The sequence below is a fragment of the Furipterus horrens genome, unplaced genomic scaffold (genome assembly GCF_987537825.1).
Source record: "Furipterus horrens unplaced genomic scaffold, mFurHor1.1.pri manual_scaffold_8, whole genome shotgun sequence".
NCBI classification, from domain to species: Eukaryota; Metazoa; Chordata; class Mammalia; order Chiroptera; family Furipteridae; genus Furipterus; species Furipterus horrens.
Genome location: NW_028327178.1, coordinates 35,138,798 through 35,155,397, shown reverse-complemented (window position 1 = coordinate 35,155,397; position 16,600 = coordinate 35,138,798). Strand labels below are relative to the sequence as shown.

The 16,600-nt window shown below is 36.0% G+C and overlaps 1 protein-coding gene and 1 long non-coding RNA gene across 2 annotated transcripts in view; one reads left to right on the top strand and one right to left on the bottom strand.

Moving 5' to 3' along the window:
- LOC150002720 (uncharacterized) overlaps positions 1-8,475 on the top strand; it is a 114,216-nt gene extending 105,741 nt beyond the window's left edge. Inside the window, exon 3 of the long non-coding RNA XR_016512722.1 lies at positions 8,310-8,475. This is a non-coding gene — a long non-coding RNA (uncharacterized LOC150002720). The remainder of the gene's footprint in view (positions 1-8,309) is intronic.
- CHST9 (carbohydrate sulfotransferase 9) overlaps positions 1-8,492 on the bottom strand; it is a 192,217-nt gene extending 183,725 nt beyond the window's left edge. Inside the window, exon 1 of the mRNA XM_090285689.1 lies at positions 8,287-8,492. Within this exon, the coding sequence (XP_090141815.1) occupies positions 8,287-8,407 (121 nt within the window). The 5' untranslated portion in view covers positions 8,408-8,492. The remainder of the gene's footprint in view (positions 1-8,286) is intronic.
- Between the last annotated feature and the right edge of the window lie 8,108 nt (positions 8,493-16,600).

The window sequence follows — 16,600 nt, the reverse complement described above, 5'->3', positions numbered from 1 at the left end:
AACTTCTATTATTCCTTCACTTCTAGTAGTGTGGCCTCTGCAGTATGGGGCATACATAGGGGTCAGTACCCAGGAATACAGAAGATGCAGAGGTTGGGGCAGAGAGTTAAGACACAGTCTACGGGTGGCCTGGTGAATGTGAAGGAATTGAAGGGCACTGGGGATACATAGTGGAGTGAGGATGGAAATCAAGACCTGGAAGTGTAGGGGCAGTTGGGGTCACACTAGTTTCCAATATGCAAGTTCCCTGCCCTCAGAAAGCTTGTATTTTATTGAGAGAGGTAGACCATATGTAAATAAAAAGGATAATTACAAATCAAAATAAGTGCTATGGAGTTAACTTTAAGAAATAATAAAACAGATGCTGAGAGAGGAAACATCAGAGGAAGCTACAGAGGATCTTGAGGGAATGTGATATCTAAGCTGTACCCTGAAGGATCAGGAAAAGCTGGCAATGGGAACAGTCAAGGAAAACCCATTCCAGGAAGAGAGAACAGCTAATTACATAAAAGGAAGATGGGATATGGCAGCATCCAGAGGTGGGCAGAGGAAGCATGTGTTCATCTGACTGAAAAATCATTGCTACCCTCGTCAGAATCAGAAGAAGTAACTAAAATGAGTGACTTTTTAAAGAAAAGCAATTTTACTTTCCTGAGTATATGACTGACAGTAAGCATAAAGTCCCTCCATGTTACAAGTGCTTTGCTCCATCCAATTCAGATATACAAAGGATTTTTTTGGAGAATATAGAATTTCAATATAGCAACATCACAATCAGAATGAACAGTCTGATTTTGGAGGAAAAGAATACACATTCTCATCAGAGAGGCTCAAGAGAAAAGAATTATACCAATCCAGTCGAGAAGCAAAATCTTATATGCCACAATATATATATATATATACAGTTTGAAAAAAAAAAGTACGATGAAATCTCCTTAGAAATACAATATGGATCCTAGTTTGCTTATGAAGTCCTGAATCAATTGTCTGAGAAAAAGCCGTAAAGTGGCTGAGAAAAAGCAGTGAAGTGGCTTTACTTTGTCTGAAATCAGAACCCCGTAGCTACTACCTTTCACTTTCAAACAAACACAGGCAGGTTGAAATACAACCTCGGCCTACTGATCTTTATTGTGTTTCTGCAAAAGAAAAAATAAATTGAAAGTAGCCAACTGCTTTGGCTAGCTTACCATTGATAATATTAGCATATGGGATGTAAATAGAACTTTGACCTCCAGAAAGTTTTTATCACTGACCAAAAAGAACATATTTTTAGGTCAAGTATGTTCAGGATCACAATGCTATACAGAGCCTGGATTGGTGACAATGAGTTTTGAAAAAATGGGACTATAGCTAAATAATTCTTTTCTATGCTATCTCTGATAATTCACAGCTAAATAATTGACCTCAGATGCTAATGCTGATCCTAAATTAAATTAAGATATTACTTATTATTTAGAACTCATAGAAATCATAAAAAAAGTTAGAGGTACGGAAGAAAAGTCAGACAAGTTGCTGTTTAAGAGAACATGTAAAAATATTATCAATTAATAGTTAAAAACTTACTGGTTGTGGCAAACCACCTTGAGAAAGAACAAAGCTGGAGGCATCACATTCACTGATTTAAAACTTGTAAGGTTGTATCAATTAAAACAGTATGTTATTGGCATAAAAACAAGCACATATATCAATGAAACAGAATAGAGAGCTAAGAAATAAACCAACACATATATGGCAAATAATTTATGACAAAGTAGCCATGAATATACAAGAGAGAATGGATAGCCTCTTCAATTAATGGTGTTGGGAAAATGGGGCTGCCTAAAGCAAAAGAATTAAACTGGACCATTATCTTACACCATACACAAAATTTATTCAAAATGGACTAAAGACTTGAATGTAAGACCTGATATCATGAAACTGCTAGAAGAAAACATAGGTTATAAGCTGCCTGACATAGGTATGGATGATAATTTTTTGAATTTGACACCAAAAGCAAAAGCAACAAAAGCAAAAATAAACAAATGGGACTACATCAAACTAAAAATCTGCACATCAAGGAAAGTCATCAACAAAATGAAAAGGCAGCCTCTAAAAAGGAGAAACTATTTGCAAATCATATACCTAGTAAGGGGCTAATATCTAAAATATATAAAGAACTCATACAATTTAGTAGTGAAAAAACAATCTAATTAAAAAGTGGACAGAAAATCTGAATAATTTTCCCAAAGAAGACATACAGATGGCCAACAGGTACATTAAAAAATGTTCTACATCATTAATCATCAGGAAAATGCAAATAAAAACCACATGTATCATTTTACACCTGTTAGCATGACTATAATCAAGAAGACTAGAAATAAGTGTTGGTGAGGATGTGGAGAAAAGGCAACTCTTGCACACTGTTGCTGGGAGTGTAAGTTGGTGCAGCCACTATGGAAAACAGTATAGAGGTTCTTCAAAATATTAAAAATAGAACTACCATATGATCCAGCAACTCTACTACTGAGAATTTATCTGACAAAAAAACAAAAATACTAACTTGAAAAGATATGTGCACTTCATGTTTATTTACAGTCGCCAAGATATACAAAAAACCTAAGTGTTTATCAATGGATGAATAAAAAATAGATAAAGAAACTGTAGTATATATTCACAATGGAATATTATTTAGCAATAAAAAAAATAAAATCTTGCCATTTATGACAACATGGAAGGACCTGGAGGATATTATATGAAGTGAAGTAAGTCAGACTGAGATAGACAAATACAATATGATCCCTCATACGTAGAATCAAAAAACTTAAAAAAAAAAAATCAAGCTCACAGATATCAAGAGAAGATAGGTAGTTGCCAGTGGTGGGAAGTGGGAGAAATGGCTAAATTATTTTTGTTTCTAATAAATTGATTTACTTAAAAAATAAAATATAATAATAAAAATTGCTGGCCCAGAATAAAAATGTTCAGAAGTTGTTAAGATAGGCTTTTAAACTAATGTAGGATAAATCTAGAGAACAATTTTAGTTGAGATTTAACTTGATTCTAGAAAATGTCAAGAACAGAAATAATGTAAGCTATTCAGTGAGACCTGTTTATTTTCACTACTTTGTACATTTAAAATTATGTATATAACTCTTCACCACTCAATGGGTAATTTTAATTGATAAGTGTATTTCTAATACAAGTTTTATACAAGAAAAAATATATCATATTTTAAAAGGAATAAAGGATGAGTGTTACGGTTCAGAGTAGAGTGACCTGCATTGTCTTTTCATGAAATGGTTAAAAAAAGTTGGGGTTTTCTTCATCATAAAAATGATTAGGCCAAGCTGTGGAAGGATAGTGAGCCTCGTGCAGGGCCAGGGATACAACTAGGACAAGAAAAGGACAGGTTAAGCAGGTGAGTCTGGGCTTAAAATACAGAGACTCTCAAGGAGGTGGTTATAAAGTTGAATGGATGCCTTGAGGAGCAGTGGATTCTTTATTCCCATATGCATTCAAACGCAGTCTATACAATCATTTGGCTGGATATGGAAAACCAACTAAGGCATTATTTACCCACCTTGTACAACAACACTATTGAGCACCTACCAAATATACCTTCCATGCTGCGGAATAGGAACATCAAGGTAAGTGAGACATACAAGCTCTATGTACTCATGTATTTATAAAACATTAATGATTGCAGATTGTAAATGGATAATTAAATCAACATAAATAAGGCAATTGATAATTATGATGATTTCTCTGACATAAATAGATAAGATGGGGACAGAGAGGATGACTGTGGGGGCTTTGGGAGTTAGGGCGTGGTCAAAGGAGGTGACATTGGAGCTAAGCCCTGAGAGATGAGAGCTGTGATAAAAGCATCCCAGCTTTTGAAACGATGAGAGCACTGAGTCCACAAAGGGCTTGATTTGGCAGAGGGAGAGAGACCAAGTGTGAAGCATTGTGAGAGAACGGAGGGGAGGCTGTAGAGGTAGCAGCTGTTACACTTGCGACACAGCTTTGTGGGCCCCAGATAGTTTTTGTTAATGGGAATGAAATATCATTGACAAGTGATGTAATTGGATTTATATATTTTTAAAAGCAGGTGGTATACAAGATGATCTTCACATTCTGTTTTTAAGATGAGATTCTGACTCTATTATAATGGAGTCTTAATCCTGTTTTATTGCAGAGACAGAAGGTGTGTACCAACAGTGGCTGGGGGGAGAAAGACCCTGTCTTGTGATTTACCCTGAATTGGCACTCCTCACTATTGCCTCTTTCCCTAGATATAACCATTCTGCTCTGAGCTGGTCCTCTGCACCTGCTAACCCTGCCCCAACCCTTACAATGCTCCTCCTAAATCTTCTATCTTGTTAGCATTTTCATCACTAAAAACTGATTGGGTTCTTTCTCTTGGGTCCAATTCACTATTTTGCCTCATAATGGAGGGTCTGTCTCCTTTCTGTCACAATGGACTATCTTTTTCTAGCAACACCTTGGCCTGGACTCAAGACCACTTTCTATTGCAATCCATGAGACTGTAGTCTCCTTGAGAACAGGGATTCTATCTGGTCCTCTATTATATCTCTGTATTCACTACAGTTTTGGCACCTCTGATCTTCAAGCCTTTAAGAAAACACTGTTGAATGAATGAATACTCTGACCTTGAGCAGCTTGTGGGGACATGAGATCCTCCAGGACACAGGCTCTACTCTCTGCACTCAATCCTATCATTATCCTTCTAACTTCTACATTGTGAAACACAATGGCTCTGTGCCATTTTGATTCTTTAAACTGATTTAACTAGAGCTGAGACAGCCTTTTTTTTTTTTTTTTCTTAATCAGTCAAGGCATAAGCTTGGGATTGTCTTCCTGAATTGTGGCTGAGTCTTAATGGAGGTAACTCAGAAAAAGCAAATGATGCTTTACATAATCATCATTTCCAGGATAGTAATAACAATTCACATTTACTGTGCACTACTGCTTGTCAGACAACATCTTAGGTGCTTTCAGGCACTGTTTCCTTTCAGCCTTACTGTAATCCTCTGTGGAAAACATTATTGTCCCCATTTTACAGATGAGAAAACTGAGGCTTAGAGATGTCAACTTGCCTAGGGTCACACAGCTAACAAGTAGCTCTGGGATTTTCAAGATTCCTCTGAATGTGAAACTTGTACTCTTAACAACTAGGAAAAAAAGTGTACAAAATAAAATTCATAATAATACATCACATATTGCAAATAAGCACAAATAAATGCATAAATTAATTGGTGATGGTACTGAAAATGGATGTTATTATAGAACTCTCTGTTGTATTATATAACGGGATAGAATTTAATTTCTCTGTCATACAGTTTTCCTCTTCACCTTCAAAAATCTTGTGTATTTCTATTTTACTAACATATCAGAGCATATTCAAAGGTTCTTTTTTGCTAATTCTGAAGCATTTTATTTTCACAGAAGAATCCAAGAAAACTACGAAGGCATAGAAAACAGTCCATATCTTTTTAGGTTTAAAAGGCCTCAACTAAAAAGTATGAAAAGAATTTACAAGTTTTCATATTCAACTGATATGTATAAGAGATCAAAACCATTTCAGATTTTAAAATTGGCTCTACTTGTAGAAAGTCTCAGGAAACAAACCAACTCATTTTCCCAGGTTCTTTTAGTGACAGTTCTAAAGTATCTAAGATTTTTTTCTCATTTTTAAGTTAACATCAAAGCCCATGATTGTATATTTTCTGATTTAAAAAGAGACTGCCTTTAAACATGTTTGACGCTCCTGATGTTTTGAAATACATATAAAATATATATGCGCCTGTCTACCTACAAAACAACAGAATTACAACCCAGGGTACTAGCCTGGTTTAAGACAAAAATCCAGGTAGAAGTCTCTTGAAGAATAATGAAACCATTCTTCAGCAAAATAGTTATCTAAAGAAATCCTGTTCTAAAGTTTATACTCACTGTCATGAGTAGATTGTGAAATAGTAGGTAATTTATTTAAGATATCAGAAAAAGTACTTCTAGCAAATTGCAAGTAAAAACTAAGAGAATAAATGGTAATTGCTTTACCAGCTCATCTTATGTAGGGAAAATACTTTCTCAACTTGGAAGAATTATGAACTCAAGAGTTTAACTTTCAGAGGAGATTACAAATCTATGAAATTGTGACTATCTTAAGTGTACCAAGTCGATGATTTTAAACCCCCTGTGTGATGCTTTTATATTTATTATATGTTTATGTTTTTGGTGAGGCTCTTTTATGGCTCAAGAGAAGTAGGAAAACCTGGGCATGGGTCGTACTTTGAAAACTCAGCTTTGTACCTTATAGTTTCCAAGTCTCGGTTGCTTCGTTTGTAGTCTAGGAGGTAATGATATTCACCGTTCCCCCTCACAGAAACACTGTAGTGGGTAGAGGCATGGACTTTGGATCAACACAAACCAAATCCTAGATTTCCCTCTGCACCTAGGACTACATAGGTGAGGCCTTGGATAAGTTCCTTGTCTGCCTGAACCTCAGTTTCCTCATCTATAAACTTAGAATGTCACACTGAGTAAGACATGGTTAGGATTAGAGAAAATATATGTAAACATTCATCACTCATTAAGCTTGTAAATGGTGGCTACCAATGCTTGTAAACAAACATTTTATAAATTGCATTATATGTATAAAATCCTATTATATGATTTGACTGTTCCTTCAGATATCATGTAGTTTCTTACTGACATAACTAAATCATAACATTACTCCATTAGTCTGTATATATGAATATATTTTCTTTTACATTTTGGAGACTTGTGATACTTTTCTGGCGAAATTTGTCATGAGACTTTGACATTAGCCAACATCCTAATAATGAGATCTCAGATTTTTTTACTCCTTTGCTGCATCCCAGTCTGCAGTAAGTTTTCAATCTATTCATTTATTCTTTTATTTACTCCTTCAACAAACACCTACTAAAAGCTTACTATGTGACCAGATCTATGCTAGGAGTTGTATTGCAGAAGGAATTATCCTGTATAATTTTTCATAGACAGTTTCATTAAATATTGTGTTATTATGATAAATTATTGTTGTAATATAGAAAATAGAAATATTATAGTTCATGTAAATTATAATGGGAATTAATACCTTTTGGTAATATGTTACATATTCTCTAGCAAATAATTATGTGCAAACTCCCTTCCCAAAAGTTAGTATATAAATTAAATAAATACAAAGTGTCTATGAGGATTAACCAAGGAAAGGTATTTAAAAATGGAAACAGCTTTTAAAGTGGTATTTGTGACTCAATATTAAATTATCTTTCAGAATAGATTCTTAAGGGCTTTAAATCTAGAAAATTTTTTGAAATTGGCAACAATTGGAAAGAAGAAATTATTATTCTGTTTTTATTTTATTTCCCTTAACAATTATAGGCTTTCAACTATTTCTACTAATGAAAAACAACTAAATTTCACAACACCTGGGTGTATATATATCTATAATGTTCTAAAACATTTCTTTTAATCATAAAAATAATCCATTTCCCATTAGCATTACAAACATAATCTGTTTTACCAATAATCGAGTGCTTCCAATGTGCAGCAATTACAAACTGAACGATGAAAGTATAAGGTAAGTATAGCAGGGATCAGCAAAACGACTGTTTTTGGAGCAAATCTGGCCCATTACCTGTTTTTGTAAATAAAGTTCTATTGGAGCACAACCTGCTCCATTTGTTTACATATAACTAAGGCTGCTTTTGTGACACACTGGCAGAGTTCAGTTGTTGTGATATAGATGGCATGGCCTATAAAGCTTAAAATATTTTCTAACTATTAATTTACAGAAAAGGTTTGCCAACCCCTGCTTTAAAGTAAAGGTATTAAAGAATTTCCACACCAATTTTGAGTATCAACATAAAAAGTAGGAAGGAACTAAGACAGTGAGTTTGCTGTATAGTTAGTTCCTTTTATGCATGTGCCAAAGCTTAGTGGACACGTCATAAGTAGGATAAAAGCTGCATCTCTGAGTAGACACATTCTTTATGAGCAGTCCTTGCTGGGCTAATGGGCCCCTAATGCTCCCACCTGAGATAACAAAAATTCAAAGTACTGTTCCAAGCCACCAAGTAAATGCCCACCTGAACTGTACAATCGTTCTTTCTTTTAGGATCTAGGGAATTCAGTTTGTGTCTAATTTTTGTTGTTCTTAGAAATATGATGACTTTCTCTATGTCTATAAACATCACAGCTTATTTAATAGAAAGTGACCATTATAATTAAAACAGGAAGAAGAGGTCAGTGTGTTACCTGTGTGTTGTTCTTCAATCCAGACTTGCAAATACATGAAGAGGAGAAGCCCTGCTACTCCAAAGATGAGAAGCGAGAGGAAGACTTGTTTGGGATTCATGACCATTTCAGATGGCTGCATTTCTTCTCAGTTCTGAAGACCACATGGTTTGTTTTCCATAGAGCATCAATCCTTTCTCGTTCTCTTAAGTGCTCATCCCATGAAATAACCTGCAATTAAAAAAAAAAAATACACATTTTACCTTGGTGATGACATTTTTTCCCCAAGTACAGTATAAATATGCAATGTATCAATAATACTGAAGACTTACATTAACTGTTAATGCTTTGAAGACATAAGAAACTAGAAGATATTTCTAGAGTGGCAATTTTCTATTATATACCTTTATCTTATCTAAGGAATGTATAATCCCACAGTTAATTAGTAACACCCTAACATTTAATTAGGTGAAGTACGGCCATATTTAAGCCCCCTTATATTGTGAAGAGTAAAGCAGGGTTCAGGTTACCTTAAAGTATTGTGAGGTGAAAGACAACTAACAGGATTAATTGCTGAAGAAGGCATTTTGAAAAACATGTTTATGGACTAAAGGGAAAAATCACTTCATGTCCTACAAATATATAAAGTTCAAAAATGGAGGGTTCAACCTATAATTTCTTTCTTATGTAAAAGTAACAGATTTCTCTGGCTTACAGCACACATTTTAAATCTCTTAAAGGCATAAAAGAATAAATATTAAAAGGTCAGAGTTCAAGGATGCCTCTCAGAATAACACAGGAGTACAGTATCTACCTCAGGTTACAGAAATCTACCTCAGTAATAAAAGCTTTCTTTATTTAAAGGAATACTGAAATGAATTTGTGTTAGAACAATTTCATTTAGTGTAATATTAACCTTTTTAAGTCTCACCCACTACTGAGAATCTAGTGAAAATGTAAATATTTCCTTAGAAAAATATAAATACACACAAAATCTTGCATAAGCTATCAGTTTGTTTATGAACCCTTACTGAAACTTGAGTTTGGAAATCCTTCTCCCCATGAACTGCCAAGCAAATATGAGCTCACATAGCCTGGTTAATGAGGCCAAGGTCACGGCTTTGTATCTAATGTTAGCCAAAGACTTTGGATGTGCTACTTGGCCACAGATCATACCCGCTCTTTGGATGAGGCGAATAAATGTTTCTTCAATGGGAAGACATAACACACATTGCTGTGTCTTAAAATTATCTCTCTCTCTTTTTTCTCTCCTCCATATATACCTCAAACATTTCAGGGAGAATATTGATTTAGCCTTTTAAAGAGGTGCTGGTGAGGCGCACCAGGTAAAAGTTAAAACCTGCTGTGGGAAATTGCTAGGCTGGTTAAAGATAACATTTAGCTATTCTTGGCAAAACAGATTTTCACACAGACACTGGCCTTCAAAGGTAATCTCTGAGGTCAGAAGTAGAAGTGAATGTAGTAGAGCAATCTCCTAAATAGAAAAAAATAAATTCACCAAATAGTTAAAAGTTTTTATGCAGAACAACAAAAAGTCGCATTGTAAATACACTGTTTTCTTTATATTTTAACATTCACACGGAAGGGCCTGGAATAAGAGTAGTGGTTGTCACCATTATCTGAGGAGGTCTCTCAAATCCACTTGTCTGGGTTCCCTGAGGAAGGAGTAATCGTTAAATTAACGTTTTTGTGAGTGCTTTTGAGGATTTCAAGCATTTCTTGATTTTGGTAATAGAGAAAGTTTATAAATAAGTAGAAGAAAAACTACTGCCTGTTTGATAGGTGATATTTTGCTCTTATAGTGATTCAAAAGCTAAAATATTTTAGGCATTCCAAGCACATGCGACCAAAATCAGTTCCTGAGGGAGACACGTGGTATGAGGTGTCCCGAGACAGAATCCCTCAAGGAAGCTATGAAGGGAAGCCACTTGACGCTACACTTGAACAATGAACAGATAAGTCCTGGGTACACAAGAAAATTCAGAGAGGGGTAAATCAGTTAAACAAAATCTACTACTAACGTAGAAATAGCTGTTTACAAGAAGAAAGAGACTTTTACAACCTGTCTACATAATTAAAATTTACCTCTGAAGAGAAAGGATGGAAGAAGATGCATAAATCAGAACACAGCCATGGACCTGCGGGAATGGTGGGTGTGAAAGTGAAAAGCAGCACTCCTTGGGGGTTTGTTTGGTAAACTTATTACCTGTGATGCTGGAGAGAGATTAAGAATTTGCCCTTCCTTTCTGCAGGAGATGTAGCTATCCTCTGACATATCCTCCTGGGTAAGAAGTCACTAGAAAACCCATAATCGTTATTATGGCAGATGTGAGTAGGATTGAGTGATTAAAGCCACGAGGCAGAAAGGCAATCTGCTGTAAAATGGAGGGATGCGTTAGTGATTTCTCCCATCTCAGCCCATTAACTGAACGTTGGCATTATGAAGGAAACAGCTTTCATTAAACAAAGGTGAGTTAGTAAGAGCAGCAGGATTGCTTTAAGCCAACCTGAAGGCAGTTGTGATGGGAAAACACAACTATTTGGAGATCATGCATGTACATCCAAGTGTGTGGGAGAAGTGCAGACTATTGGAGACTGAAATTACTTGGAGTAATGCTGTTTTATGTATAAGCATTATACTACATTTTCACAGTTAAAGACTTTCTGTATTCTGTACAGCTCCTTCCTCTCCTGACTCATACAGTACCCTGAACCCAACAGGTACTCACTCATTTCATAGAATGGAATTTGGAACTCCAAAAAAATAAAATACAGGTAATTAATTCATTTTCTAGTTGTACTTGTAAATCCTTACTCCAACCTCCAAATGAAGAAGTATGAACTATTACAATACTGAAAGAAGGGTCTGCGTGGCTTTATTAAAAAATACATATTTATTGTTATTTGCATATCCTATTGATGTATCCCTAACAATTTCAAAAAGAAGTATAAAAATAACTGTTTCACTCTGCTATCTCTTTCCCAACACTTTAACATTTACTTTTTTAAGATAGGCAACATCACTAATCCTCAGGGAGACACAAATCAAAACCACAGTGAGATATCACCTCACACCTGTCAAAATGGCTATTATCAAAAGGGCAAGAAATAACAAATGCTGGAGAGGATGTGGAGAGAAGGGAACCCTTGTGCATTATTTGTGGGAAGGTAAATTGGCGCAGCCACTGTGAAAAACAGTATGGAGGTTCTTCAAAAAATGAAAAATAGAACTACCCTACCATATCATCCAGTAATTCCACTTCTAGGAATATATCTGAAAGAAACAAAAACACTATGTTGAAGGGATATCTGTACTCCATGTTCACAGAAGCATTATTTATATTAGTGAAAGCATGGAAACAACCTAAGTGTTCATTGACAAATAAGTGCATAAAGAAGTTGTGATTTACAAGGCCTGTCCAGAATGTATCCAGCCATGTACTATGAAAAATAGATATACTTATTGAAGAAGATACAAGAAATATTGTACATAGGACAATAAAGCTTCAGTCCCCTTCAAAGTAGTCACCTTGGGACCTCACACAGTTCTCCCAATCACCATCAGCTGCCCGGCTGTATTATCCTGAATCCCATCGGCAGTTCAAAATCTCTTCCATTTCAAAGGAAAAGCCAGAAGTCATAAGGTGCCAAATCTGGGCTATGTCACTTGGGTGATTTGATGTTTTGCCAAAAAAAAAAAAACTCTGCAGGAGACATAATGCATGAGTGAGTGCATTGTCATGATGAATCTTCCAGTCACCAGATGCCTACAGCTTCGGCCTTCTGAATCATCTGAATAGTTTCCGCAGAAGAATGTTCAAGCTCAGTGTAAATTTTTTAAATTTATTTTTATTGTTTTTCTATTACAGTTGTCCCATTTCCCCCCCCTTTGCTCTCCCCTGCTCTACCCACCTCCCATGCTAAATTTGATCGAGATTCCTTGCTCTACTGACTCATTTATTTTGATTGCAATGGCCACAGAGTACACATGCTCACTCAACAGTGTCTACTGCCCCCACTGACTAGTACAGTGAAGTGATCATTGTTATGCATGTGCATTCCAGTCCACTCTGCTTGGCTGCCAGGTCACACTGATATCACACAAACCATTTTCATTATATTAACAATGGCTGGACTTTTTTTCTTGACGGACTAAGATATATATATATATATATATCATGTCATCATGCCATTTGGGATGCATGGATGAACTTGAGGGCATTATGCTAAATGAAATCAGTCAGTAATAGAAAGACATCCTGTATGGTCTCACTCATATGTGAATCTAAAAAATAAAATAAAGCCTCATAGAAAAAGAGATCAGATTTGTGGTTACCAGAGGTGGTGAAGGGAGAGGAGAGAGGGGAGAGGGGGAATTAAATGAAGGTGGTCAAACGGTACAAACTTCCAGTTATAAAACAAATAAATACTAGAGATGTAACAGACATTATGACTATAGTTAACACTGCTGTGTAGTGTATATGAAAGTTAAGAGTTCTTATCATAAGAAAAACTATTTTTCTTCTTTTCTTTATCTTTTTGTACCTATATTATGAGATAATAAACCTTAACTAAATGTACTGTAATGATAATTTCACAATATATGTAAATTGGATCATTATTCTGTATACCTTAAACTTATACAGGGTTATAAGTCAATTACATCTCGATAAAACTGAAAAAAATTCTTTAAATAACCACGGTTACCAATACAAGCATTTTGGAGCTTTAGTAGAGTAATAAATGACTGAATGGAGTCAATTTATTTAAAAGGAAATTACAAGTTGTCCACTTTGGCGGAAGTCTATTTTAAGGAGGAAGTTGTGGAATTTTAGAAATGTCACTTAGGACCAAATTATGCAATTTGGTGTAGAAGAACCCCAGAGTGAGGGGACCACCTGTGCTTATCATCAGTCTCAGGGGGACCCCAGATATCCTTGTCTTCCGCCTTTCCCACAGCAGGTGCACCATTCTGTTCTCTCTTTCCCACTCTCTGAGCAAGAAGAGATCATAGGGATGACCTTCCTCAACTTACTACTGCCCCTCACAAAGTGTCCCCTCCACATCCCATTGTCCCCAGCCTCTATCTCTTTCAGGCTGCTGTGAAACAGGGGTTCATCAACAACTCCCCAGCCTGGGTCTTATTCTGAACTTCTTTTCCTTGACTTCGTCCTTTGTAAACCCTCCAGCATGTGAATTTACCCTACTGCTATCATTCCCAGACAAGCTTCAAGAAACAGTACTCTGTCCTGACTGCCTCAGACATCTATCTCCTAGCCGTTTCTCAACCCACAGGGGCCTGGGAGGTAGGAGAATATGTGATGGGGCTCAGAGGTTGTATAGAGATTGAAAATTTGTAATTCCCTGATTTGGGGGAGTTGAGCTTCATTTTTTTTCTATTCTAGTTTCCTCTTCTATGAATTTCCATTTTCATTTCTTTCCCACTTTTCTTATTGATTTGTAGATTTTCATGAATTTTGGATGGTAATTCTCTGTGAGTTATACACATTACAAGAACCTTTTCGTGACCTTCCCTTCCCTTCCCTTCCCTGTCCTTTGCTGGTGGTGTGGTTGGTTTATTATTTATTTTTAAAAACATTTAATTGATTTATTTTTAGAGAGAAGGAAAGGGAGGGAGAAAGAGGAGAGAAATATCCACGTGAGAGAGACACATCAATCTGTTACCTCTCATATGCGCCCCAACTGACCGGGGACCAAACCCTCAATGCAGGCATGTACCCTGGCCTGGAATCAAACTGGTGACCCTTTGCTTTGTAATCCAGTGCCCAACCAACTGAGCCACACTGGTCACAGCAGTGTGGCTGTTTTATTAAGCAGAAGTTATAAATAAATTTTTATCACTGTTCCCTTATTAATTTTTTATTAGCTAGAGTCTTGGAGAAAAACATGTGATGTACTCGAACACATGAAATTGTTTGAGACGACTTACAAAGATGTGACTAGGGTTTTGGGAAACTAACAAGGGATAGAATAGTGCCCAAGCACAAGTAACAGCAACCCCTCCTAGAAGTAAAGACAGGAAGAAAAGAGCTAAGCCTGGAGTTTGGAGACAGGGCTGGAAGGAGAGAGACGGCTGATGGGAGCTGTAGTCTAATGCACAGTGATGCAGACAATATGCTGCAGCCAGGTGTCAAGGTAACCAGAAGAATCACTATCCCATCCTCAGTTTTCTTCTGCCCTTAGATTTCCTGCCAGTGACTCCCATTTAGCAAAGCCAACTGAAAGCCTGAGGACCAGGGAGCCCTTAATGCAGCACATTGCCGTGACCCTCCCGCTCTACGGAGTAGAGACAGATGGTATCAAGCTCAGCCTGTGCTCTTTATGAATTTTCTAAGACAACATTCCTTACCTTCAAATAATAAAATTATTCTTCTGTATTTCCTTTCAAAGTTCTAAAGTTATGAGTTTTATATTTAGTACTGAAATTGACCTGTAATTTATTTTTGTGTACATTGTATACTATCCATTCCATCTGGGTAACTATTATCCAACTCTATTTATTGAGTGGCTTATCATTTTACTATTGATTTTAATATTGATTTTATTATATTTCAAATTCCTATATATATCTGTTATTGTATCTTAGCACTATTCTATTCTCTTGTTTTATTATATGTTTATACAAACCTCTGGGTCTATCTTTGAAGGATGGAAAATAAATCTGATTACTGGTTTAATGTTGTTAATGGTTATTTGCTTATTCATTTTACTTTTGTGAGTCAGCTTTAGAAAATCATATTGCCTATACAAATATCATTTCCTTTTAGTTTCTAAATTTATAAGCGCAAAATTGTTCATAGGATTGCTTTATGACTTTAAAGGTCTTTCACAGCTGTAAGTATAGCTCCCTGTTATTCCTAATATTATATACTTGTGTCTTTTCTATTGTTTTCTTTGATCATTCCTGCTAGAGATTTATTTAAAAGTACATTATAATTTCCCTGTCTATTTTTGTTCTCTATTTAATTGATTCCTTCTCTTATATTTCTTTATACTCTCTTCATCTTACCTTTTTTCTTTAGGGGTGTCCTTTTTTAAAATTTGAATTAATTCATGTATTTTAGATCTTTCTTTTTAATAAAACACATTTATGTAAGGTCGCTAATTTCCTCCAAAACTACTTTAGCAGCAAACCACATGTTTTTTTTTTTTTTTTTTTATTTTGGTTTTTCAATTACAGTTGTCCCCTTTCTCTCCCCCACCCAGCCCACCCCCTCTCCCGCAATCATATCCCTCCCCGCTGTCCATGTCCATGAGTCCTTCATACAGGCTCTTTAATTAAACCCTTCCCTTACTTATCCCCCTTCTCTCCCTCTCCCCTCCCCCCTATTGACTGCTACTCTGCTTTTTGTTCTATTTAGTTCCTTTGTCTGTGTTGTTCTTTAGTTTCCTGTATTAGGTGATATCATATGGTATTTTTCTTTCTTTGCCTGGCTTATTTCACTAAGCATAATTCTCTCTAGTTCCATCCATGTTGTTGCAAATGGTAGGAGTTCCTTCTTTCTTTCTGCTACATAGTATTCCATTGTGTAAATGTACCACAGTTTTTTGATCCACTCATCTACAGATGGGCACTTAGGTTGTTTCCAGCACTTAGCTATTGTAAACAGTGCTGCTATGAACATAGGGGTGCATAAGTTCTTTTGAATTGGTGTTTCAAGATTCTTCGGGTATAATCCTAGTAGTGGAGTCGCTGGTTCAAAAGGCAGTTCCATTTTTAATCTTTTGAGGTAATTCCATACTGTTCTCCATAGTGGTTGCACCAGTCTGCATTCCCACCAACAGTGCAGTAGGGTTCCCGTTTCTCCACATCCTCGCCAGCACTTGTTGCTTGTTGATTTGTTGATGATGGCCATTCTGACTGGTGTAAGGTGGTATCTCATTGTGGTTTTTATTTGCATCTCCCTGATGGCTAATGATGTTGAGCATTTTTTCATGTGTCTATGGACCTTCTGTATGTCCTCTTCGGAGAAGTGTTTGTTCAGGTCCCTTGCCCATTTTTTAATTGGGTTGTTTGTTTTCTTGATGTTGAGTCGTATCAGCTCTTTATATATTTTGGATATCAGTCCCCTGTCTGTGATGTCATTGGCAAATATGTTTTCCCATATGGTTGGTTTCCTTTTCAATTTGCTGTTGTTTTCTTTTGCTGAGCAGAAACTCTTCAGTTTGATGTAATCCCATTTATTTATTTTTTCCTTTATTTCTCTTGCTTTAGGAGATGTATCCGTGAAGAGATTGTTACGTGAGATATCTGATATTTTCTTGCCTATGTTTTCCTCTAGGACTTTTATGG